Source organism: Aspergillus melleus, assembly GCF_016097325.1.
Source record: "Aspergillus melleus strain CBS 546.65 chromosome Unknown contig6, whole genome shotgun sequence".
Lineage (NCBI taxonomy): Eukaryota > Fungi > Ascomycota > Eurotiomycetes > Eurotiales > Aspergillaceae > Aspergillus > Aspergillus melleus.
The window spans coordinates 3,335,282-3,359,164 of record NW_025763375.1 but is presented as its reverse complement, the minus strand read 5'-3'; the positions used below and the strand labels follow the sequence as shown (position 1 = coordinate 3,359,164).

General features: G+C 52.7%; 14 protein-coding genes across 14 annotated transcripts; 8 read left to right on the top strand and 6 right to left on the bottom strand.

Moving 5' to 3' along the window:
• Nucleotides 1–569: 569 nt before the first annotated feature.
• LDX57_010944 (2OG-Fe(II) oxygenase family protein) lies at nt 570–1,719 on the bottom strand (the record flags this gene model as incomplete). Its single annotated transcript, XM_046092688.1, has 3 exons — nt 570–920; nt 980–1,298; nt 1,346–1,719. 3 exons carry the CDS (start codon nt 1,717–1,719, stop codon nt 570–572), a joined length of 1,044 nt encoding a protein of 347 aa, XP_045948666.1.
• A 702-nt stretch (nt 1,720–2,421) lies between these two features.
• Nucleotides 2,422–4,466, top strand: LDX57_010943 (NAD-dependent succinate-semialdehyde dehydrogenase; the record flags this gene model as incomplete). Its single annotated transcript, XM_046092687.1, has 4 exons — nt 2,422–3,603; nt 3,662–3,778; nt 3,851–4,281; nt 4,343–4,466. Exons 1-4 carry the CDS (start codon nt 2,905–2,907, stop codon nt 4,464–4,466), a joined length of 1,371 nt encoding a protein of 456 aa, XP_045948665.1. The 5' UTR covers nt 2,422–2,904.
• Nucleotides 4,467–4,663: 197 nt separating this feature from the next.
• LDX57_010942 (phytanoyl-CoA dioxygenase family protein) lies at nt 4,664–5,680 on the bottom strand (the record flags this gene model as incomplete). The annotated part of the gene is made up of 2 exons (XM_046092686.1): nt 4,664–4,953; nt 5,008–5,680. 2 exons carry the CDS (start codon nt 5,678–5,680, stop codon nt 4,664–4,666), a joined length of 963 nt encoding a protein of 320 aa, XP_045948664.1.
• Nucleotides 5,681–6,175: 495 nt separating this feature from the next.
• On the top strand, nt 6,176–6,687 carry LDX57_010941 (2-keto-4-pentenoate hydratase; the record flags this gene model as incomplete). The annotated part of the gene is made up of 2 exons (XM_046092685.1): nt 6,176–6,343; nt 6,400–6,687. The coding sequence occupies 2 exons, from the start codon at nt 6,176–6,178 to the stop codon at nt 6,685–6,687; spliced, it is 456 nt and encodes a 151-aa protein (XP_045948663.1).
• Nucleotides 6,688–7,352: 665 nt separating this feature from the next.
• LDX57_010940 (fungal specific transcription factor domain-containing protein) lies at nt 7,353–9,290 on the bottom strand (the record flags this gene model as incomplete). Its single annotated transcript, XM_046092684.1, has 5 exons — nt 7,353–7,867; nt 7,920–8,100; nt 8,222–8,397; nt 8,451–8,724; nt 8,799–9,290. The coding sequence occupies 5 exons, from the start codon at nt 9,288–9,290 to the stop codon at nt 7,353–7,355; spliced, it is 1,638 nt and encodes a 545-aa protein (XP_045948662.1).
• Nucleotides 9,291–9,370: 80 nt separating this feature from the next.
• On the bottom strand, nt 9,371–9,963 carry LDX57_010939 (Zn(II)2Cys6 transcription factor domain-containing protein; the record flags this gene model as incomplete). Its single annotated transcript, XM_046092683.1, has 3 exons — nt 9,371–9,641; nt 9,715–9,837; nt 9,911–9,963. 3 exons carry the CDS (start codon nt 9,961–9,963, stop codon nt 9,371–9,373), a joined length of 447 nt encoding a protein of 148 aa, XP_045948661.1.
• Nucleotides 9,964–10,337: 374 nt separating this feature from the next.
• On the bottom strand, nt 10,338–11,504 carry LDX57_010938 (fungal specific transcription factor domain-containing protein; the record flags this gene model as incomplete). The annotated part of the gene is made up of 1 exon (XM_046092682.1): nt 10,338–11,504. One exon carries the CDS (start codon nt 11,502–11,504, stop codon nt 10,338–10,340), a length of 1,167 nt encoding a protein of 388 aa, XP_045948660.1.
• Nucleotides 11,505–11,645: 141 nt separating this feature from the next.
• Nucleotides 11,646–12,727, bottom strand: LDX57_010937 (fungal specific transcription factor domain-containing protein; the record flags this gene model as incomplete). The annotated part of the gene is made up of 2 exons (XM_046092681.1): nt 11,646–12,350; nt 12,416–12,727. The coding sequence occupies 2 exons, from the start codon at nt 12,725–12,727 to the stop codon at nt 11,646–11,648; spliced, it is 1,017 nt and encodes a 338-aa protein (XP_045948659.1).
• An 844-nt stretch (nt 12,728–13,571) lies between these two features.
• On the top strand, nt 13,572–14,084 carry LDX57_010936 (fungal specific transcription factor domain-containing protein; the record flags this gene model as incomplete). Its single annotated transcript, XM_046092680.1, has 1 exon — nt 13,572–14,084. One exon carries the CDS (start codon nt 13,572–13,574, stop codon nt 14,082–14,084), a length of 513 nt encoding a protein of 170 aa, XP_045948658.1.
• Nucleotides 14,085–14,230: 146 nt separating this feature from the next.
• Nucleotides 14,231–15,572, top strand: LDX57_010935 (fungal specific transcription factor domain-containing protein; the record flags this gene model as incomplete). The annotated part of the gene is made up of 3 exons (XM_046092679.1): nt 14,231–14,448; nt 14,521–14,856; nt 14,921–15,572. 3 exons carry the CDS (start codon nt 14,231–14,233, stop codon nt 15,570–15,572), a joined length of 1,206 nt encoding a protein of 401 aa, XP_045948657.1.
• A 470-nt stretch (nt 15,573–16,042) lies between these two features.
• On the top strand, nt 16,043–16,288 carry LDX57_010934 (uncharacterized protein; the record flags this gene model as incomplete). The annotated part of the gene is made up of 1 exon (XM_046092678.1): nt 16,043–16,288. One exon carries the CDS (start codon nt 16,043–16,045, stop codon nt 16,286–16,288), a length of 246 nt encoding a protein of 81 aa, XP_045948656.1.
• Nucleotides 16,289–16,597: 309 nt separating this feature from the next.
• LDX57_010933 (MFS transporter) lies at nt 16,598–17,631 on the top strand (the record flags this gene model as incomplete). The annotated part of the gene is made up of 5 exons (XM_046092677.1): nt 16,598–16,907; nt 16,956–17,148; nt 17,210–17,282; nt 17,342–17,396; nt 17,459–17,631. The coding sequence occupies 5 exons, from the start codon at nt 16,598–16,600 to the stop codon at nt 17,629–17,631; spliced, it is 804 nt and encodes a 267-aa protein (XP_045948655.1).
• A 669-nt stretch (nt 17,632–18,300) lies between these two features.
• On the top strand, nt 18,301–18,570 carry GNT1_3 (N-acetylglucosaminyltransferase; the record flags this gene model as incomplete). The annotated part of the gene is made up of 1 exon (XM_046092676.1): nt 18,301–18,570. One exon carries the CDS (start codon nt 18,301–18,303, stop codon nt 18,568–18,570), a length of 270 nt encoding a protein of 89 aa, XP_045948654.1.
• A 333-nt stretch (nt 18,571–18,903) lies between these two features.
• On the top strand, nt 18,904–19,485 carry GNT1_2 (N-acetylglucosaminyltransferase; the record flags this gene model as incomplete). The annotated part of the gene is made up of 1 exon (XM_046092675.1): nt 18,904–19,485. The coding sequence occupies one exon, from the start codon at nt 18,904–18,906 to the stop codon at nt 19,483–19,485; it is 582 nt and encodes a 193-aa protein (XP_045948653.1).
• Between the last annotated feature and the right edge of the window lie 4,398 nt (nt 19,486–23,883).

Below are 23,883 nucleotides of genomic sequence, written 5' to 3'. Positions count from 1 at the left end.
CACTCCGGAAAAAGTGGTGTGCAAGTAGTGCTCAATAGATTGCATTGATATGGTGCCTCACGTTGCGATTCGGGGCCTCCTGTGTCTAGACCCATCTACCTCTTGCCCTTGTCTTATCAACGTGTGTGTAACTGAGGAATCAGTCCCTGCTCCCTCGCTTGTTTGACACAAGCTACCCGAAAGTTGCAATTCGATCACCGAAACCCAGCGTTGGGGTCGATGGGAAAGAAATACTAGTCGTGTGTGAAAGCCATAAGATCGGCTCGGTTCGGCTCGGCTCGGTTCGGCTCGGCTCGGTTCGGCTCGGCTCGGTTCGGCTCGGCTCGGCTCAACGCGGGGTCGTCAGCGGGCATCGGACTCAGTGGGGAGTCGTTAATGGGACATTTTTTGGCTGAACATAGTACTTTCCAGCGGTCTATCTCTCCTCGCCAATGCAAACTGTCGTAACAAGGCCCCGTAGAGATTCTTGGGTGGGATATACATGTATGAAAATATAGAAAAGGGCTAAGAACTCACTTCAAACCCATACCTAGAGCTTTATCCTAATAACGTAGCACGGCTACCCAGGTTCAGACCTCGTAGAGCTCCGTGAGCATAGCTTCGATGAACTCCTTTTGCTTGATCAGCCAATCTCTCGTATCGGTGGTATCGAATTTCCGCTTGGCTACTTCGCGCTGGCGTTCGGATGTCAAGCGGGCAACAATGCGCTCCTCCAAGATCTCCAGGCGGTACTCCGTATACTGGCTATACAGCTCTGGTATGACGCTAATCCCCCGGACCCCGGTTAGAGTCGACTCATCCTTGACAAACGGCGACCTGGGCCGGAAGGCAGTGACCATGCTGATGCGTTCACGACCGCCCAACGCCCTGAGGGCCTGATGCTCAATATACCTCCCTTGCATTACCACCGCGGTTCCCTGCTATGGGTTAATCAGCCGGCACGAGATGATATGATCGGTATTAGGCATCACAGGCTTACCATGGCCGGAGCGCGGACTTTCATCGTCTCCCCGGTTCCCGTCCTCAGCACCGTCTCCCCTCCAACCATGCTCTCGCAGTTCGAAATCATAGTCACGCACACAAACGGAAAGCTATCGTAGTGCCACGCTACACTTGGCAGATTGTCGTCCAAGGGTCGGTCTAGAGACGGTGTCAAATCTATCCCTCCCCCGCCTATCGAAATGTTGATGGTGGCAATGTCGTAGTCAAACACTGGGACCAAATCGATTCCGGCGACCTGGGAGATCTTAGCCAGCAGCTCCGGTGACTTCCACGCACTGTAGATGAATGGGGCGCGCCTGAAGTCGGTCAGCAACAGGTGATGGGGAGCTCTAGGCTGACTTACACAGGGCCCATGCCCCGAATCATGTTCTTATTGAAGGTCGATGCAAATTGACAGTGATCGAGAACCTCGCGGCTGAAAATCTCTGCTCTCATTTGCCGCACGGCTTCTTCGGTGAAGAGTGGAAAGGGAGCAGACACGGCATGCGGTGAGATACCCTGGCCCTCGAGCCCGATCTCTGGCATCGTGTAGATTTTGCTTGGTGGCTCGAACATAAGGTGCTTCTCGGGGTCAAATGGTTCCCGCTTGTCGACATGAGCACCGTCTATCAGCCACTGAGGCAGCGGATCGGCGGGGCGAGTCGCTGTTTTGGTTGCAGGGCCGACCACTCTCGGTGGCCCCGTGGTTAGGGGAATGGTGGCAGCAAGAACCATCATGTAGCACAGTCAAAGGCTTGGCTTGTCACTGCGCTTCTGCGAGGACCAACAGCAAGGAAAGTATGTGAAGAAGAGTAAGACACGATGATAGTGGCTCGCTTGAAATTTGCTTTCCGGGAGGGAATGGCAACATTCGAGCGTGACTGGACGTCGTTGCAATTAGAAACGGGACGTTCCCGGTCTCCAACTTGTAGGTCGTGGAAGAAACAATGCAGATCATATATTTAGTTTATTATGAGACTATCCTACACTGGAATAGCTTTTCTATTATCACATACAGGCTTCGCTCGGAAGGGAGAACCGATCGATATCACTGGGCACTTCCGATCCCTAAAGAGATCACCTGGCACGCGACACTCTAAATGGCACACTGCCAGTCTGCCACCTACTTTCGGGGCCCGCATCTAACAGGCAACTGTGTCCTTTGTTACTGTGGGTCGTTCATTGGTTGGTCGGGCCAGTCCCGAAGTCTCCACGCGAAGCCGCATCGTTTGCACATCGCACCAAGTGATCTACCGGGAGTATCTGGGATTCCAGGTATCCTTGAGCTTAACTGGGCAATTGCCAGACCTGCTTCTGAGTCCGGTGGATGTCATAGATCCATAGTGCCCATGCTGCCCTTGAGAGGAGAAAGTGGACTTCCATGTTGCGTACGCTCGGCGATCCCACACACGAGGGCACGTGGTGCAAGTATTAAAATTTCCCAGTTGAGTTCCCTATTGAGTGTTAGAGGATGGTGAAGAAAGCGACGGCAGGAAATCCCTTTCATACTGGCTCACTGGATTTTAACGTTGCAATCGCTCCAGAGTGATCGGGGTTAGAAACGCTCGAGTGCATGACTTCCGTGATCTCACCCAGCTCCCTAGCTATCGGTCCAGTCCAGGTAAGTATACAGCAAAGCCGTTTCTCGGAAGCATCGGTTCGGCTCGGCTCGTTCACTCGGCGGTCGGATGGCGGATCATGTATGTATGTACCTAAACCCAGAGATCCCGAGAACCGTCGGAACAAACGAGGTGGCATATTGCGGCGCGGTGTGGCAGTCGAGAGATACTAGCAGTGCAACTATGTCTCGAAAGCTAATTATTATAGGCATTTGAATGCGGAATGCTCGTTGATCCGTGAGAGAAACGTGAACGTGTTCAGTTCTACGTCTATATTGAGCAGAATCCCCGGTACATACACACAATGACTTCGGCCTTTGCATCTGGCCTGAAAGACCCTGGTCTCTTCGTTGAGAAGGCTTTCATCGACTGGCAGTGGGTAGCTTCCCAGTCCAATGTCACCTTCAATGTTTGTAATCCTGCGTCCGAAGCCCTTGTTGGAACCTGCCCTGAATCGAACACAGAAGACCTTAACGACGCCATTCAAGCAGCCGCCCGAGCATTCCCAACATGGCGGTCTGTATCCGGGAGACAGCGAGGTCGCATTCTGCGCCGCTGGGCAGACCTTTTGTTGGATAACAAAGAGGACATCGGCCGCATCATCACGGCGGAAAATGGCAAAGCCAAAGCTGACGCGGAGGGAGAAGCCGTTTTTGCCGCCAGCTTTTTCGAATGGTTCGCCGAGGAGGCACCGCGCATCTACGGCGATGTCGTGCCACATAGCAGTCCTACCAGCCGCACGCAGGTGCTCAAGGAGCCCGTCGGCGTCTGCGGCCTCATTACGCCGTGGAACTTCCCCATCGCCATGGGAGCGCGCAAAGTGGCCGCCGCGCTGGCCGCTGGGTGTACCATTGTGCTGAAATCGGGCGGATTGATGCCCTTCGCTTCCAACGTGATGGCCACTCTTGGAGAGCAAGCTGGTGTTCCCAACGGCGTCTTCAACGTCGTGACGGCCTTGACGAACACACCCTCCCTCGGTCGGTTGCTCTGCGAGACTGAGATTGTGAAAAAAAATCTCGTTCACAGGTTCCACTCGCGTGGGCCGTCTTCTCATGCACTAGTCGAGTCACACCTTGAGGAAAGTGAGTCTGGAGCTTGGGGGAAATGCCCCGTTTATTGTCTTTGATGACGCCGGTGTCGAGGCCGCAGTAGCTAGTGCTCTGATCAGCAAATTCAAAGTGACTGGGCAAACCTGTGTCTGCGCCAATCGTATCTTCTTCTAACAAGAAATCTATGATCGTTTCAGCCAGCGACTAGTGCAGGAAGTCCAGAAATACAAGATTGGAAACGGCCTGGAGGATGCTTCTGTGACCCACGGCCCCTTGACCAACGGGGTGGCCAAAGTGTCCCAGCATATCCACGACGCTCTAGACAAGAAGGCTACTGTGCTCCTAGGGGGTAACCGTCTGCCTGCATTAGGCGCCAACTTCCACGAGCTCACCATTCTGGGCGATGTCGATGACTCGATGCAGGTGACTAGAGAGGAAACCTTCGGTCCGCTGGCGGCACTGGCCAGATTCTCAACGGAGGATGAGGTGGTGCGACGGGCCAACGACTGCGACGTGGGATTGGTATCATATTTGATGACCAGTGACCTAGCCAGGGCGCATCGTGTGTCTGAAAGGCTAGAGGCCTGCATGGTGGCCATCAATACCGGGGTGGTTCCAGACGCTGCGGCACCGTAAGGAAACCCCATATGAGCACTAAACCCAGATCAGTCGTATACTAATCTATAACGGCAGCTTCGGTGGGGTAAAATACTCGGGGATGGGTCGTGAAGGCAGCAAGTACGGGGTAGAAGAGTATTTGAACGTGAAGATGATTGTCACTGGGGGCATCAACACGGCGCATACGGCTCACCTGTAGGGGTGGAGCTTGAGGCGAGCCTAATTTCTGGCTTGGTTTACTAGCATGTGCGATCATCACCCTATCATTGTGCTTTGTAGGGAGTGTGTAAGTATGTTCCGAGATGAATCACTAGAAAAGGGTGGTACGAGGAGAGAATACAATCCCCATCAAACATTACGTAGACCAGGGTACGCCTAGAGACAATCCAATTTCCTTCACTGCACCGCCATCTCCCAGATTCCAGCCACGTCCTCATCCGGGCTGATGTTATCTACGATGCCTAGCGCCGTCGTGGGCTTTTTGTACCCCAGTAACTCGAGCATCTTGGGGCTCATGCGACATACTTTACTTCGCGGGACTGCCAAGAACTGGTTCTCCTCTGTCCGTAGAGCCCCGCGAACAAAGAACAGGCTGTATATTGTCCGAATTGACCCTGGGATGGAGTTGTGGCCTCCGCCATGGTACGTCGACGCAAGAAAGATCAACGCGGAACCCGGAGACATCTCTGACCCAGGGGCGTCAGTTGCCATGTGGACTCATCCGAGGAGTGAGAACATACCAGCAAAGCAAACCTGGTCCTCGCTCGCCTCCTTCTCGTCATCCCATTTATGGCTCCCCGGGATCACCATCGTGGCGCCGTTTTCCCGAGTCACCTGGCATCCGGCGATGAGACATCCGAACTGGCTGGCCTGTTTGAAGCTCCACGGGCCGCGCCTATCATGCCGAATGCCATGAACATTGTCGTCGCGGTGCAACAGCTGTCGAGGGGCCCCATACCCGATGTTCATCGACACGCTCAGGCTGAGGAGGGGATCGATGACGTTGGGCTCCATATGACCCTCGCGGTTCACCGTGAACTCGTCGCGCAGGATACGCTGTCGGAGACCTTCCAGCACCGGTAGCTCGCAAATCTGGGCGACGGTCGGAGACTTGCCCACCAGTCCGGGCACCAGAGTGGTCTGTGCTGGGATCGTCGTGAACGCATCGCCGCTGCTACTGACCTCGCCTTCGGCCGGATGACGGGCCAGTCTGCCGTTCCAGGGCTCCAGCTCTGTGCTGATGGTGGCGAGGTCATGCGGCGACACAAGATCTTGCAAGATGACCCCGCCATCACGTTCCAGCTGAGCGAGAATGTACTCGATGGGAGTGGAAGCCGGGACCGTTTTCAGACTACATTGTGGCTTGTAGTCGGGATCGATAGGCGACGCAATAGGCAAAGCGAGGCGCGTCATTATGTCTGCTGGATGATTTTCCTTGATGGTGTTTGGGTGGAGGTTCCAAGAAGGCAGGGCTGGGTTGGAACTTGGAAGGACACGAAGCGTAGACACCGCCGTCATACCCGAGATCGGGAGCGCCAGCCGATGTAGGTACAGGATCGACATCTCCGCACTCGCCTCGGATCTCAGAGCTTGGTAGAAGTTAGTCCAGTGCAACCTGTTGAGCTTCGCATCTCTTCACGGCCACGCCTACGGGACATACAATGCATACTCGTCGCGAATCAATGTCCTTCAAACTTCGTAACTCTGACTGAACAATCCGAGATAGGCTCGGCAGGGGGCAACCGGCAAATCCATGGCATCTTGGGTATATACCAGAGTCGATGCTATAAAGGATGTATACTACTTCAACTTCCAATCTGATGGAGCGAGCAGAGAGATCTCATATATTTGAATTTGGTTTAATCGGATCCTTTGCCACATATTATCTCCTTTTGAAGCCCCTTCTCAATGCAGACAAACGAGCTCCAGGAGATTGCGCGCGTCCTACGCACTGCGCGCGAGAAGCAGACCCCCATCCAGGCACCCACCAAAACCTGGCCGGCTCTAGACGCCGACAGCGCCTTTGAGGCGCAACGGATCGGCACGGACGAGGCCGTCAAGCAAGGCGACCGTCTCGTGGGGTATAAGCTAGTACGACTATTAACGATGGCACTTCCGTGCCGCGCAACAAGTACATCAAGCCCTTCGTGGAACTCGAGCCGGCCTTCGTGCTGCGCGCGTCTCTACGCGGGCCCAATGTCACCGTGGTAGATGTGGCCATCGACTACGCCATCCCTGCCATCGAGATAATCGACTCGCGCGTACAGAACTGGGCCATGGACCTGCGCGACACATGCGGCACGTTGCACTTCAACGGCCGCGAGGTGATGACGGGAAACACGGCCAACGTGCTGGGAAATCCACTCTCGGCCGTCGCATGGCTGGTCAACCGATTGGCCGCCTACGATATCGAATTCTAACCGGGGCAGGTGATCTTGCCGGGAAGTTGTCTAGAGGCAGTACCCATGGAGGAGAGGGGGCATTGGAAATGCACCTTTGAGGGCTGGGGCACGATTGAATTTGACGTGGTTTGATGATGGTTGCGAGGCAGTCGTCGGCATCATATAAGACTTGCGGTCGAAATCAAACTTCCGGGCAAGTTCATAAGAAGTGATGGGCAACGGGGTAGTTTCATGGGGCATTGGTAAATCATGATGTCGAATATACTAAGGGCTTCTCGGTGGCCGCTGCAATTAGCAAACGGGGAGATGGCACTCATCTAGTTACCAAGGTCCAAGGGGCAATCAATTTATCTCTCGTCCGTTGGTTCATTAGCTGCTTATGGGACCAAATTGAATAGTTCGCAGGGCGACCATGTCGACAAAAGTGTCCTTTCGTACGGCTTCATTCGTTCCTCACAGGGAATTGGGGCTATAGGCCGGATCACTTTACTCGAATAGAGTTCTTGGTGCTTTTCGGCTGGGTGATCGGCTCGGGAGTATGCCAGGGCAATTTTCATGTGTAGAATAGGCCTATTATTCAATAAATAACAATCTTCAGTCAAAGGCAGGAGCTTCGTTAATTGAGCCTAGGTAGGGAAGGAGGCAAACGGGCATATCAGTACACTAATAATTAACCGGTGGGCTCAAAATGCGGACTTTCGCAACTGACCCGGGTCCAGAACACTGTGACTGACAGGGTTCCCGATCTGGTTGACGATCGAGAGAAACTCATCGGACGAGATACCGATGTTCTCCAAAAATTCCAGGTTGCTGGCAATCGGCGGCAGCACCGAGGGAGAACAGCCGGGATCCCCAAGCATCGACGGCGTCATGGTGGCTGGGCCGGTCAGCGTCGTATCTTCCTCCGGCTCGTGCGTGAGGTCGCCAACATCCTGGTCGGGACTTGCAAGTGTTAGCGTCTGGAGACCACGCCGTTCAATGCGCGCACCCAGCTCGTCAAACAGGCCTTCTAGATGGGTTAGCTCGGTCTTGCGTGTCACTGCGAGGCGATTCCCTTTATAGATCATCTCATCTAGGATAGCGTGCGCCTCCGCGGTGTAACTCTGGCCCTCCGTGGCGTGCGGAAACAGGGTCGTGGCCATCAGCAATAGGATGGCAGCCCCGTAGGTAAACTCCAGCTGGAAAGGCAAGAAAACCTCTTAACTCGGTGTCAGCTTGGAGCAGGTCTGGAGCGCCATCGATTCACTCACCCAAAAGACTGTCTTCGTCCGACAGTATTTGCAGCGTCTTCGCCGCGGATTTGATTCCGGTCGAGATCAGAGTCTTTGTCGGGGCTAGGAAACTCTCCCAGTTTTCTTCCTCGTGCCCTAGCTTGTCCAGTCGTTCCTTTAACACGGATAGCAACAACGGTCGCGTGGCGAAAATCACGCACTGTGGGTCTTGATCAGCGGGCAATGCTCTGCTATATTACACGAGGCACGCTGTTCAAGCTCCCAGATCGTCGGAGCAAGAGATCACCGTATGCCTCCGACTGATGCCTCTGGAATCGTACCTGATGATACAGCAAAGTGATATGGCGCGTGCCTCTGGGCATTGTATCGACCGAATTCTGAAACCTGAGATGAATGATATTTTCGATCTCCTGGGCATGTCCAGCCATGGTTTGCAGGATGGATCTCGTCTTTTCCAGGAAAGTGCCAAGAGCGGTCTTTTCGTTCTTGTATATGGCTTGAGGCAGATGAGTGAGTTCCGGTCCGACATGAGGAGACTGGATGACTTACAAGTGAGGATAAAGGACAGCAGATGCGATAGCTTCACATGTAGACTAAGGGTGGCGTCCCTCTGGGAGCAGGTACTTGGCGGGTCAATCACGGTGGTGATATCGTCATCTTGCGTGGTCATAGGTAGCCCGACTGACGAAGAAAAATGCCGGTCCATGACATACAGTGTCCACCAAAGGTTACGGCACCGCGCCACCGTCTCCACGCCCAGTTCGTCTTCCGGCAACTCCGTATGTAAACCATCCATTTGAGCGATTCGGATGGCCTGGCCTACCTATAGGTTAGATAACAGTCAGTACGCAAGTCCTGTCAAGGGCTTAGGAGGGGGGAGGGGTAGATAATTCTGACGTAGACGTGTGCCGATTCCCGGTGGTCAATGCAATACAAGTACAGACCGGCCAACGCCAGGACCTCAGTCGCCAGTAGACTATCCTTCCAGAGAGATGCGTGGTCGGGAATCAATGACATAGCTCGCACGAAGAATTTCGAGCCCGGCGGATCCTGCGTCGCCCGCGATTGCAGGAAAGCGTTACCAAAGGCCAGCACCAGCAGAAACTGGACGAACCAGAGACGACAATCGGCGGCCTTCTGGGCAGCGGCTCCAAAGTAAAATTCATGCACGTGGGCGAGAAACGTCTCCTCGTCGAAGAAACGATAGTTCTGGTGCAGATGAAATTTCACGGTGTTGAAGAGATACAGCGCGTGGTCAATGGACGGCAGGCCGGTGATGTCCGGCGGGTCGTCGAACGCAGCCGGCCTCCACCGTAGGGGATACACATCGCAGTCCAGAGAGTTGGGAACCGTGTAGGGCGACGGCAGGTGAAGTTTCTCGGCCATCATGACCGACAGTCGCGCGGTGAACGACCATACTGACGTCGGAGCCAGCCAGACTAAGGGGCAGTGGATCGCGTCAGTCAATCCTATCTCCACCACGATCTCCAGGGAAAGGGCGATATACTCCAGTTTCGTTTATTCTTGTAAGAGTTCTTGATCGTCCTCGACGGCAGCGTGAACGGACTGATCCACACGCTACGACCGTTGTCAATGGTCTGATAAGGGGGCAACTCATCATCGCGGGGGGAACCGGTCGCCGCCCGAGTCTCCGGTCCGAACGCCACGTCGACGGTGCGTTTCGTTCCCAGCGACGACTGCGGTTTCTCTCGCGCCTGTCGCTGTAGTTCCTGGAGATATCTAGAGAGTGAGGTCAGCGTCGGGTTCCCAGTATATTATCAACAACGAGTGGGAAGGGCGGGCAGCGACGCACTTCTGGGCCACCGTCACTTTGTTACCTCCTTCGACAAAGTGGCAAGTCAGGGCGCGACGCTGGCAGTTGGCGCAGGGATCGTCGCCCGAGCATTTGATCTTGCTTTGTCGGCATGCCACGCATCTAGCGAATCTCGATCAGAATTCCATGTCCCACATCTCGCGGTCGAACAACAAGGGAGGAGAGAAGGGCTCACGCGTTGGTAGTGCGTCTTAATTTACGTGGTTCGGTTGGCACCTCGGTTGCCATGACCGGCAGAGGATGATACTCCACTGTACAGTCTCAGTTGGCAAGCCGATGAAGGAGGGCCGACAGACACTCCAGGGATCAGATCAGATCATGGTTCGATTGTCTTTTGATATGCGGAGAAGTCCCCGGGCGGTCACGAGACGCTCCCGAACCCCGCAGAGGGTCATCCTGCCTAATCGGGGTGTTCCCCCGCGTTTCTTTTCCCTTTTCGGGGTGGTTTTAGGGCTGGGGATGCATGATGCCCGTTCAACATCATCTGGAATGTAGATTATGTTCACTTTCCGCGGGGGCCGCCACTCTCTTACAGGGTAAATTAGACTCATAGGTACAGTATAGAGGTATATACACCGGTCTGCATCGTCTTACACAACCCCTCACGTGAGATCCCATCCCTCCTGCTCTTCGGCCAAGGGAAAAAAGGAGCGAAGAAATTCACCCGTGACGGGATCAAAAGGAAAGTCCGAGGTCGACAGGGGTGAGGAAGGCAATTTTGGCCCTTCCGCCTCGGCCCTACCGGCGCAGTTTGGTTGCTGCCGTAGGTGGTCAGGGGGCGGTTGGGTTGGAAGAGCAGGGGGGAACGGGACCAGGTCGCTGACATCGTAGCCCCTCCCGCGGGCAATGCGTCGAAGACTACTATCGCACAGCTCCCAGCCGCGGCGAGATGCATGGCTGTGGACTGACATGGCGGAGAGCCACCGAACCGCTTTTTTGCACTGTTGCAAGATCGTCCCGTCGGCTCCGGGCATGTGAACGCAGCGCCAGGAAAGCTCCAGGAGAAGAACCGCCGCCGACTGCATCACGTAATGAAGGATACACCACCATGGGCATGTCCGGTAGAGCCAGCGCGCGTCGGGGGCATCCGGAATCAGGTCCAGCATTCCGCAGGCTGACTCCACGGCCATGCGTGCGGTCTCGCGACTGAAGGATTCCTCCTTCTGCGTGTCGCGGCGACAAAGGCAGGGGCGACCCACAGTTAATCGCGAGCTGTAGAACTGAAAGGCGAGGAAAAGCTGACCGCAATCCACCGCAGACTTGGGATCGGAAGAACGCATTATATTGTATTCCCGAGGGAGGTTCGAGTGCCAAAAGTCAATGCGAGCTCTCTGACTTTGAATACGGCCCTCTATCTCGCGCCATGGGATCATGCAACAATCAGGCGAATAAACCTGATTGACAGTCCCTTGATTGATCACCGCTAGGTCTACGGAGTGGGTAAATTCCAGGGCACGGCTGGGCGGGAGGCTTCTGAACCATGCCCTTTGCTCCTCATTTCCCGGGTTGCTCAATTGTGTTCCCCCTGGAGGATGCCGGTAATGAAAGGCCAGGCATGACTCCATGGATTGTTGATGAAACTCATGGTCGGTTAATAGATGGGTGGCCATTGGTGAAGACAGCTGCTCCTCTGCCAGCGGCAAAGGAAAGGGTGTTTTACTGATGCCATCGGGCATACACGTCGTCCGGCCCGTCATGACGCCTAGCAGATTTTCAAAGGTGTAGAGACACCACCAGACACGGTAGCGCGATTCTTTCGAGGCGGGCATGGTGGTCACGCTCGTGTCTCGCAAATTGAGGCCTAGAGAAACCGATGACCGAATGGCCAGGGAGATGATTCGCCAGGCCCTGGAAGCCGATGGTTACCGTTGGCTGACGAGCATGCCAGGCTGTGGTTGTGCAACAAGAACTCACCTGTTGATGTGATCGCATGCAAGCAGATAGAATGCCGTCAGGCCTTCGACCTGGACTTGCTGCAAATCCGGGTGGCTGAAGAGCACGTCCCCATTCATGCTGAGAATCCGAGCGCGCGTTAGGTATACCAGATGGTCGTCCTTGTTCCCGCGCCAGGGGGCCTGGGTGAGGTGGGCGTGCTTCGCGGCGATGGCAAAGATGAGGTTCAAGATAGCCAGCCACTTGTCTCCCGGTCGTACGGAGCCCCCAAAGAATTTGTCAAACTGCGTTTGGAATAGCGGACGATTAATAATTGGGAAGAACGGGTGCACCGTATCTAGATAATCGGCGAATAACTGGTCTGCAATCGGCCGGGGCGGCATCTGGTGTACTGGCACCGGGCCCGGTACCGAGATTTCCAGCATGTCCAGATGATAGTTCACGGCCGGCAGCGAGTCCTCCGTCTCGCCCTCGTCGTCGGGGAGTCCCGTCGACTGTCGCAAGTACCCCTGGGCCTCCCTCTGTACCTTCTGCATCCATGTGACCTCGGAGTTCTTCCCCATATAGCCTGTGGCACGAGCGCTGGGCGATCGGTTCAAATCCTCTTCGACACAATCATTGGCGTCCAGCGATCCAACGGACGAAGGCGAACTGGGGGTGTCTTCTTCGGTGGACGCTTTGGACCGGGGGAGAGGCGACTGGATTCCATCGTCAACGGCATACTGGTGCGGATCGTTAGCGACGCGAACATAGACGTCAGATGCCACGCCGCGGACTTTGTACCGACCTTGCTCAGCATAGTCTCGATGCGGTCGGCAGCGCGACCGTCGACATAGGCGCCGATATCCCTGAGAAGGGACTCATATTCATCGATCTGCTCAAAGAGATGGTTGATGCGTCTGAGGGTCCCGGCGTCCGTTAACGACTCCCTTCGCAGCGCAGCAACAATCAACATACCCTTGGGTTCGATCTCGCCATGACAGCGGATAGCGACACGGAATGCGCATCTCCTTACACTGGCGACACACCGGCGTGTCGCCGCTACATTTAGTCTTCCGTTGTCGACACGTTTCGCATGCCAAACGCACGCGGCGGGCATGTCGAGCCACCGATTGCGAGGCTTGCCGTGGAATGGCAACCTTGTGTACCGGCCTAGGGGGCATCTCCATCTCGCTCGTCGCCGGGCGTCAAGTGTGGATCTCCCGGACAGAGGCCAAGCTACTCTTGGGGGAACCTAGCATAGGGATGCCTTGTTCACCTCATGCATGTGTCCACGGTGTATGGACGGGAGTTTGAACCGCCAGAAGAGTGGAAAAAGGGAAGGCTTCCAGACCTCGTGGGACCCAGAGGAATCTCGGGAAGTCAATTGTTTAGCGTGAAGACTGAGGTCAACCTGAGCTCATGCGTGGCGATTTGCGCGGTGATGGCCGAGGGAAACCAGGTACAAATGGCGTCATCATACGTCATTAGGGTTTGTAGTCTCCGCTGCTTTCCATTTATTTTTTTTTCTTTTTTTTTTAGAACTTACACATTCTTCGCCAGTTCTTTTTTCCCGGTACTTTGGAATGTCAGTCTTTCCTTCCAAGTCCCTCCCCGCATAGATCTTCTATAACTAAACCCATTAAAACTTTTCGAGGCTCGTATCCTACCAGGACCTCTAGATAGATCGGGTCCCCAATGTCGGCGCTCATCGCGAGCGATGCCTTGAGCGACTGCTCCGCTCTCAACAATTACGGGTTAAAGGCAAGTGCTTTGATGGTCGTCCGGGATGGCAGCTGGCTAACGCAGACTCACATGGGGAAAAGTGTTCGCCTGTAGCTCCTTGCCAGAGCTGCCAGAACGGAACTCCTAACGGCGTGGCGAGGCCGTACACCCATCGCGACAGTCTCCTCGATGATCTCTTGGAAGCTTTGCGGTCGTTGCACGAGCAAGATGCGTATGCCATGCTCAAACTGGTTCGGGAAAATACCCCGTTCGATCAGATCCGTGGCTTTATCAACCATGCGCTGGGCCGCGTACGGGCCCAGTCAGACGACGAGGGCTCCGTTCGCAGACTACAGACCATCCAGCATAGCATGGAGACGTACAGCCGAGTGCCGCCGTTTCGGCCAAAGATCATGGATCTCCGGCTGCTAAGTCGCCATGCGCCCTACCGGGTCCCGGCAAGTCCCTGGACGAGCGTGACCGACGACGACGACTTGGTGTCTCACCTGGTCTCACTGTATTTCACCTGGGACTATCCATTCTATGCTTTTCTCGACCGCCACGTGTTGGTCAAACATCTCGTCGTGGGCAACGTTTCTTCCGACTTCTGCAACCCATTCCTGGTCAATGCTCTACTGGCGAATGCTTGCGTACGAACCCTTGGCCCCCCGGCAAGAAACTTCGTTAACACATTTCCCGGCTTGATAGCACTATTCACAATACTACTCAGAAGCATATGTGGTCCCCGGTGACATCAAGACGATGGGGACCAAGTTCCTGGCCGAGGCCGAACAGCATTTGCAAACCCACCAGTTTGAATCGGGGACCAATGTCCGACTAGCGTCCTTGCAGGCCACCCTACTCTTATATGAAAGGTGATGCATACCATGCCGCGGAAATGCTCAGGCGATCGTCTAACTCATCAATCTTGCCTCCCAGATACTCGATGTCGGGCGACGACGACCACGGCTACTCCATGCTGCATCGCGCCACGGAGATGGCCGAGGCACTGGGGATTATCAATAGTCCGCGGCTCAACCTTGACCCGTCGCGAATGTCGGAGGACATGATTACCTCAATCAAACGAACCGCCTGGGGTTTATTCCAGATCGACACGTAAGTGGGACGCCCGGCGCTGTCCTTGGCTGTGTCTTTGCTCGTGCTCACATTTCGCCGACCCGACGACAGTGTGGTTCACGCGAATTTCTTGCGACCCAGCCGCGTATTCGAAGTGAGCGTCATTCCGATAGACCGCGAGGAGAACGACGAGATGGATGTCTGGGCCCCGTATCCGATCAGTCAACGGGGTCGGGCGTCGTGGTTGAGCCAGTACTTCGACGAGGCCTGCCGGCTCTCCGTCATTGCGCGAGATATCTCGCGCGGTTTGGAGGCGCACTCCGAGCCAGATCCCGATCTCCGGCCACACAAACGGGCACTCTACGACAGGCTTCGCCGATGGGAGGAAGAACTGCCCCCCGAGTTTGCGCCCGCCCAGAAACCGGCGTCTCACATACTTCTTCTCCGGTGCGGACCTTCCCTCTACCCAGCCCTGTCCGCCAGAGTAGGCTAATGCCTTTGGGCCTTCTAGGATGCGATATCACGCCCTGCTGATCAACCTGCTGCTCAACGGGTTAGGTGGCAGCCTCCCCTTTCATCCGCCCCATCTGCGGAAGCCTCGGGAACAGTCCGACACGGCCCTCAGTGCGGAGGCCTGGGACACGGCACTCTCGTCGGCTCGCGAGATCGCCAGCCTCGTTCGGCTACATCGCGAGGAATTCGGCATTGTTCGGGCCCACCAGTACATCATGTATACGATCATGTTAGCCTTGTTCACTCTGCTGGAGCACCCCTCGTTCGAGCTTCTGGACCCCGACTTCCTGTCCCTGACCAGCTCCCTATCCGTCGTGACCAGTTGCTCCCGCGTCGGAAAGAATCTTTGGCGCATCTTCCGTCAGTCCGTGCGCGCCCGGGTTCGAGATCAGGCAGTCGTCGACGCGGGCGACTCATCGGGAAGACGGTCGTTGTCGCAGAGCTCCTCGTTGGCCACGGATCGATGGGATCACTATGCCGAGGCGCTGCGAAAGCTGGCCGATAACGACGGCTCCGAAGAGAGCCCGTCGAACTACGTGGCCACGAGCATTGGGAATATGCTAGGCATGTTCGAGACTCTCAGTCTGGGCAATCAAGAAGACATACAGGCCCGAGAAGAGTCCAGCGCCTTTCGCTTCTCGCCGTCATGACACGGGATGGGGAGGGAAAGAGTCGGACAGCAGCAGCAATGTGTATATCGTGTACGATTCCACCGAATCAATTCCATCAGTAACTGTCCCTTCCACTGTAACCTAATCAATCAGTAATAATCAGTCCAGGCCGCGTGGGATCGATCCACTAGACCGCGGCGCCTCGGGTTACCGCATGAGGCAACTCGGACAGCCGGGCCTCAACTCCGCGCGACTCCACCTTACCTTCGTCCTTCGTCCTTCGTCCTTCACCCTTCATCCTTAATCGTTCATCCTTCAGCTTCAATCTTCTATCCGAACAGTTCCTGGTGAAACGAAGCTCTGACTCACTGGCACGTTTGCTTTTTCTCAAGTGACTCGCCCCTGTCTCGTTAGGTTTTTCTCCTACAGTTCGTATGAAAGTCAACATCCCGAACAGAACAACAACGGGGCACATCTATCGCTCGCTATTAGCACTGTGCTCTCTCGTGATGGCTACCGAGACGCAATCCCAGCCCCCCAGCTTGGTCTTGCAAGCCCGAGGCTCGCCGTCGGTCGCGCCTGACGAACGCGCCGAGTGGCAGCGTCCGACCCGCCCACCGTCGCCGTATATCAAGGTGTTCAGTGCCGGCTTCTCATTCTTCGTCGCCGGGGTCAATGACGGGAGCTTGGGGTCGGTCATCCCCTATCTGATCCGCACGTACGAGATCGACACGAACATGGTGGCCATCCTGTGAGTCCGTCCCGACGACGTCTGACCCGGTACTGACGACGGGGCCAGCTACGCCTGCACTTTCCTCGGCTGGTTTGTGGCCGCCTTTTCCAATAGCTCCCTGACACAGTATCTGGACCTGGGCTCCCTTCTCAGCGTCGGCGCCGCTCTCCAGATTCTGGCGCATGTCCTGCGGGTCTGGTTGCCGCCGCTGCCGCTCTTCGCCGTCACCTTCTTTCTCGCCAGTCTGGGCCAGGCGTACAACGACACGCACGCCAACAACTTCGTTTCCACGCTCCCCGCCGCTCACCGGTCTCTCGGGTTCATCCATGCCATGTATATGGCCGGGTGTCTCGTGGGACCGTTGATCGCGACCGCGGTCGCATCGGCCAACCCCTACTCCCAGTGGAACCTCTTCTATGCTTTTCCCCTGGGTATTGGAGTGGCCAACCTGGCCCTCGTCGCCGTCGCGTTCCGAGATCGTTTCGCGGGGATGGCGCAGGTCCGTCCATCCGGTCGCTTGAGCGACGAGGGACGCGGCAAGGCCGCCTGGACGGAAATCCGGGTGACACTGTCCACTCCGGGGGTCTGGCTGCTCAGTCTGTTTTTCTTTTTCTTTCTGGGGTCATCAATCACGGCCGGCGGTACGGTGATCCGGGCTTCCTGTCCTCATTCATGCTAACGATGCCCAGGGTGGATGGTGGAGTATCTGGTGATCGTCCGGGACGGGGACATGAAGAACATCGGATACGTCTTGACCGGATTCTACGGTGGATCCTTCCTCGGACGACTAGTACTGGCCGAGCCCACGTATCGATTCGGCGAGCGTCGAATGGTCTTCGTCTATGCGGTACTGTGCGTGGGCTTGCAGCTCGTGTTTTGGCTGTATGATCCCGCCTGGCCGTCTTTATGTTGAATCGCCCCGGCGAACACTAACCTGCGACAGAGTGCCAGAAATCGTGACCGCTGCCGTGGCTGTCAGCTTTCTAGGCTTCTTCTCCGGTCCCTTCTTCGCCACGGTAAAGTGACGCGCTCTCTCTACTTCTCGATCCATTGCAATTGACCGTGTAATCGTCAGGGCATCAACGTGGGGTCCCGGATGTTCGGGCCTGAGATCCGATCCTCGGCCATTGGTAAGGTCTCCCGACGCGTTTTAACTGTGAATTGGCTGTTTGGGGCTGGCTGACAGCGATAGCGTTCGTGTTTGTGCTCGGTCAGATCGGCGGCTCCATCTTTCCGGCCGTCACCGGAATCATCGCGGCGCGCGTGGGCGTGCAAGTGCTGCAGCCGATGCTGGTGGGATTGCTGGGCGCCGCGGGCCTCAGCTGGTTAATTTTACCGCGCGACGTCGAGCTGCATCGTGATTGAAGCTTTTGTCTCGACGCGTGTGAGACAGAGCCAAGACCGCCACTGGATGTTGATTACGTCATCATCGAGTTTGCCTAACAACTGGCAGTATGGTCCGTACAGTAGATCAGACTCTCAATCTTTCTCGGGATATTGGAGCATTTTGTAGCGGTGTAGTAATGACGCATGGGGCGGATGGCGAGGAAAGCTCAGCCTGGAGATTCTGGTTGCGCAATGCTCCGATGGGGGAACTATATATATCAACGGTCTAGTTAGTGCTATACAAGTAACTTAACAAGCGGACCAAGACCACCGCTGTGGGTAAGCGCATTGACCGAGCTTAGGAAGAAAGTCCATGACAGGGTATTGTACATTCGACCGAGGTCGAATTTCTGTCTACTTTGCTTCCTCTTGCACGGATCAATAGAGATGAAGATGTTCTGCCAGCTGGCGAGCATAACTAACCGGATCCATTGACTGCTGAGTCATCTATACTGTGGATAAATTTGCCAGTGAAGGCTTGGCATGATGACTAACTCTATCACAGCCACCGCCAAGTCTTTCTGTCTGTCTCACTTTTCTTTTCTTTTCTTCTCTTTTCTTTTTTTCTTTTTTTTTTAAAAAAAGAGAAAAATACTGAGGGCATACTCCGTACAGTAGAGAGAAAGAGAGACGGCATTGGAAGCCAACATGCTTTTGTCTGCCCGCCGGGCGATCGTCGTCGCTTGTGCCGCCGTCACCTCGTGTGTCTTGCTGATAACTTTCTGGAAGGCCTCCAATGCGCTGGCCCCCTCGGGGAGCCTAAGCAAATCGACCTTCCAGGGGCTTAATGCCCATTGGACCAGCGAGAGACTCGAGAAGCGCTTTGCCTACGTACAGTATGCGACGGACCTGGATTATCTCTGCAATGCGGTTAGTTCCGACTACCTCACTCTACGGAGTACAAGCCTCGTGTTCTGATGCCAATGATGACTGACTCGCCGCCAGATGATCAATTTCTCACGACTGCGGCGCTTTGGTGTCGAATATGACATGGTGCTGATCTACCCGACCGACTGGGACGAGGTTCGCTGCATCTCTTTGCTCCCTTGTACTCTACCTCGGATCGTGGTGCTCACTGGCAGATAGGATGCGTCATCGCGGGAGGCCCGGTGGATAAAGAATATTCGCTCCCTACATTCCCATGTCAAGCTGCGACCATTTCACCTGCTCACAACGTCTCAAGGGGATCCGACTTGGCAGAAGAGCCTGACCAAGTTCCATGCCTTCGCATTGACCGACTACTCGCGCGTGATGGCCTTCGACTCCGACTCTAGCGTGCTCAACAACATGGACCACTACTTCCTGGCGCCTTTGGCGCCCGTCGCCGTTCCCCGTGCGTACTGGTTGGACGGCGACGACACATCCGTCAAGGCTCAGATCCTCGGGTCGCACGTCATGCTGATCGAGCCGAACGAGGGCAATTACCGGCGTATTCTCGACGAGGCGCTGGCGTCCGGCGATTTCGACATGGAAGTCTTGAATCATCTCTTCAGTGACTCGGCCATGATCCTGCCTCACCGCCGGCTCGCCTTGCTCACGGGTGAGTTCCGCGCCGCCGATCATCAGAGATACATGTCCGAGGACAAGGACCAGACATGGAATGCGCACGCGGAACTCTCGCGCGCCTACCTGGTGCACTTTAGCGACTGGCCGCTGCCGAAGCCGTGGAAACCGCGCAGCGAGGAGCAATGGCAGTCGCTGATGCCGCCGTGCCCCGAGGACGACGTCGAGACGACGGACAAGCCTCGATGCGCCGACCGCCTCTCGTGGACCAGTCTGTATGAGGATTATGACTATGACAAGACGCACGTGTGCGCCGCATTGGCTGCTTGACCCCTCGGGCGAGACCGGGGGTTTCAGAGTATATAGAAACAGACAATATATCAATTTCTCCGGTCTGCAGAACTCGACCCCCACAGTTGGTTTTGTGTGTCACTCCCGGGGTGGATCCTGCACGGACGAGGTGCCAAGGGGGTTTGATGGCGAAAAATGGGTCCTCGGACCTTTGCAAGGCCGACAGTCCGATCTATAGACGATTATTATAAATCGCGTCGATGCTTATTCACGCTGATTCATCACCAATGCGCAATCTTTCCGTGGATACAGTTCACGCGAGCTTATCGATAGGCTCGCTTGAGCCGTTTCATAATGTGGGTCCGCCAAGGCTTGATTTATAAGCAGAACGATTCGCGCGACCTTAAATATCTTACAGTAATCCGCTTTCCATGAAAAATTCAACTTTCTTTCTTATTTCTTCACCACTCCCTATTCCGGTCCGTCAAGCGCTTCTTAAGCGATTACAAAGTACTTTCTTACAAGTCATACTATGGATTCTACTGCAGATCCCTTGAATGAAGTAATCGATGTGGATGCTTTGACTACAGTAGGGAAAACTCCCAAGCTTGCCGGCGCTTGGTAACCGCTTACTAAGTGCTTATAGGAACCCGAAGATGACATTCCAATTCCGTTGACTCATGCGAAAACAAAGCCTCTTACTACACTAAAGGTTGAATATATTGATGATCTTCCTGAATACCCTCAATCTCATTTGCAAGGATATTCATATATTGTTGCATCAAGAGGACGATCATATGATGAATGCAAAAACCTACTATCAGAGGTACAGAACCACTTAATAACCGCTTGATAAGTACTTACGGTCTTAGGTTCAATATGCGAAGCGGCAAATCTGTGGTCGTAAAGAATCGATTTTTTGTTCATTTTTGGATTGTTTTGTCAGCCGAATCACATGGAATTGCTCAGGAATTAAAACATGCGAATTCCTTAATTCTGATCTCAGATTACATCATCATACTGCAGTAGATGAAGCTTTGTGGGAAAGGATTCGAAAGGCTCGTCGAAGCATTCAACTTTCTGAGACAGATAGGACCAAACGAAATGCATACAGGTATTATGACCACTTACAAAGCAGTTAGCAAGTACTTGATCTAATTTTTCCAGTTTTTTTCGAATGCTTACGCAGCGTTTCAACCGAGGGCATGCATGTGTTGAAAATCGGGAATCATGTAAACCGCTTTTTAAGCGGTATAATCAAGTGGTAAGCATTATTTCCTCTAAGTGCTTAGGAACTGTTTAACAACTACTTTAGAACGCTATAGGAGAACGTCAACCCTATATTGCTTGTGTCAATGATCTAGGGGGTCAGAATCCTTCTCATCTTCGAGAGTCTATTCCAAATCATACAAATATGGATATAGGCTTCTTAGAAAGTCTTTGTAATGAAGATTTACTACCTTCTTCTGAAGAATGTGGTAGTTTTGAACCTGTTACCTCCAGAAGACAGTGGTGCGGTATGTTATCTTTTTAATTACTTGCTAAGCGATTATTAACTGCTTATCCAGATCAAGACCATCCGCAAGGAAGTGGACGGATTATTACAACTAAATGCAATGTTAAATTCAGTGCATTATTGCCTCTACAGCTTCAAGAATGTCCATATTTCATCTTCACTTCGCATGGGATTCATCAACATATACCACCACCTCCAAACAAGCCTCCAGAACAAATTTTAAATGGAGTGCAAAGAATTATTCGTGAGCTTCGGGATCCTACTTTAACAACGTGTAAGTACTTTCTAACCGGTTACGGACTGCTTTTTAAACTGCTTAGAATAGCTCAATTTCTCCGATCTCCACAACTTGAAAAGTTTTGTGAGCAGTATAATTCTTCAACCTTAGCTCAAATCCATTCATCTTTTTCAAATAAAGATCGAATCTCTGCAATTATTCAAAAAGAACGTCTTCTTTCAAATCCTGCAGGTCAAGGATTGAATGGTTTAATCTTTTTACAAAATCGGGATCCTTTAATAAAAGTAAGTACTTAGTAACCGCTTCTTAAGTAGTTACATTTATTTACTTTACTTAAGGAATATCTACGAGAATACTATCATGATTCAAATGGTAGTATGGCTTTTTGCGCATTCAAAGAGCAAATTCAGCTTCTTTCAGAATTAGGCTCATTTGAAGTTGATATGTCATACAAACGGATCCGTACAAAGGACTTTAATGAAGTTCTTTTTTCAACTTTTCTGACCGACCAGAAGAAAAGTGAGTAAACAGCAGTAAAGTACTATTTAAGCGCTTACTAACTGCTTTATAAAGTTGTTACCCTCTTACGCGTCTTTACCAACCAGGAAACAACAAAAGGCTATTTTTTACTTTTTAAACGAGCTTTTCAGCTTATTGCAAAGGTAACAAGAAAGCCAGTTGTGTTCTATCCTATTCATGGCAATGGGATTTACGGTATAATTGTTGATATGGATAATAAACAATATACTGGTAAGTACTTATCAACTGATTGACAAATGCTTTCTAAGCGCTTCTATAGGTCTGGGGCAATATCTGTCTGAAATCGATCCGGAACATCGAGATTATATATGGCAATTGCAGAATATAATTGTATTCTGTAAAGTCCATTTCCAACGATCGATTTTGACTGCGATTGGCACTCAAAATCATGGTAGTGGCGTATGGAGTCGAATGATGAGTCTTATTGAATGCAAATCAGAGGAAGACTACGATGAGTTGATAAGATTATTAACTAGTATAACTACTTATTAACTACTTGAGAAGCGCTTGCTAACTGCTTATACAGCCTTGGAAGATCACAATGTACGAAATTGGGCTCTACACAAAAGTCGACCAATTATTAAAGCAGGTTTGAATAAAGCCTGTTCAAGAATTAAGCCTGTTTTCTTTCAATCCCTTCGCGATCATACAAATGCGGTTGAGCAATCTCATGAAAAGTCATATGCCTCAGGAAAGTTTTTACCGTTAACTGAGGCTGCTAGAAAGTACTTAGTAAGCACTTTCCAAGTATTTATGATAATACTAATAAGACTATAGCTCTGCGAAGCTTGATCAAAATGATATTGAGCAATATTTGCACTTTGATCAATATAATATTCATCATAGCTCGCGAACCTCTAGTATAGAGACACATTATCGGAGACACCTTTACCGTGAGTTCCCCCAAGTACTTATCAACCGCTTAGCAAGTGCTTACCCCCTCTTTAGGATCCCGCAAACGCCCTAGATCGAACTCTCAAGGTTCATTATATGACCCTGAAGAAAGGCCTCAATCTCAGGCCGTCTCTCAGTCACGGTCTCAATCATCAAGGCGTAGTAGAGACAGCGAGTATATTTCCCCCCTGCACAAGTACTTAGCAAGCGCCTAATAAGTACTTAGATCCGTTCGATCAACCACCAATCTTCGTCGTCTCGCTTCAACCAATACCCTTTCGGCCGAGCAGAAACGTCAGGAACTTGAGCTTAAAAAGCTTGAAGCTGATATACGAAAGCAGGAGGAAGAGACGCGATTGCAACAGCTACGAAATGAAGAGTTGGAATTGAATCTTATTGAGCGCCGGCGCCAGTTGCAAGATGATATAAATACTTATTAAGCAGCTTCTAAGTGCTTTTGCTAGGTTGAAATATATTTCCTTGACCGTAAGCGCTTTATAACTGATTAAGGGGTCCCTTGCAAGCATTTTAGTGGCGGACCCTTCTAAATATAGAAGATATATATTCTATGATATATCGAGCTTCGGTAAAGGAATGATTCCATCTAAGCACTTATAAACTACTTGAGGTGATAATCTACTTTTTGGTAAGGAAGTTTTTCAAGTGCTTAAGAGGCACTTCTCAACTGCTTCACTTGAACTAACTAACCACGGCCATGTTTTTCCCCCCAAAAAAAAATGCTTAAAATCCTGGGCCGTTGGCCAAATCAAAACGCCTCCCTAGTTCACGTAACCAGTTGCAAACCACTTAAAAAACACTTCCAAAGCGCCTGTTTTTTTAAAAAAGAAAATTCCCCCGAACTCCTGTAACCGCTTGGAGACCGCTTAACAAGCACTTGATCCCTGGTATTTTTTTTTTCAAGCATCGTTTTCCTCGGCATTGACGCCAGCATTTTCCTGCTCATCGTTGTGGGTAGCCGGGGCCAATTTGTCGCAATTAAACAACAAGAAATGCTCGCAAAGATTGATATCTTTGCAACAATTTCTACGGTCGCCACAACTGCCGCAGGGAATCTTTTTGCCCATATTTCTGACCAGCTTCCGCATGTCCGTGATATGAACCTAAGCAGTCATTAATCGCTTGCCAAGCAGTTAATGAGTGGTTATAATCTTACCTTTCCGTCCTTTTTAGTCAGGGGCAAAGCTGGCAGGGGAATCGAGGCATTGCCAGAACCAAATCTGCCGCCGCT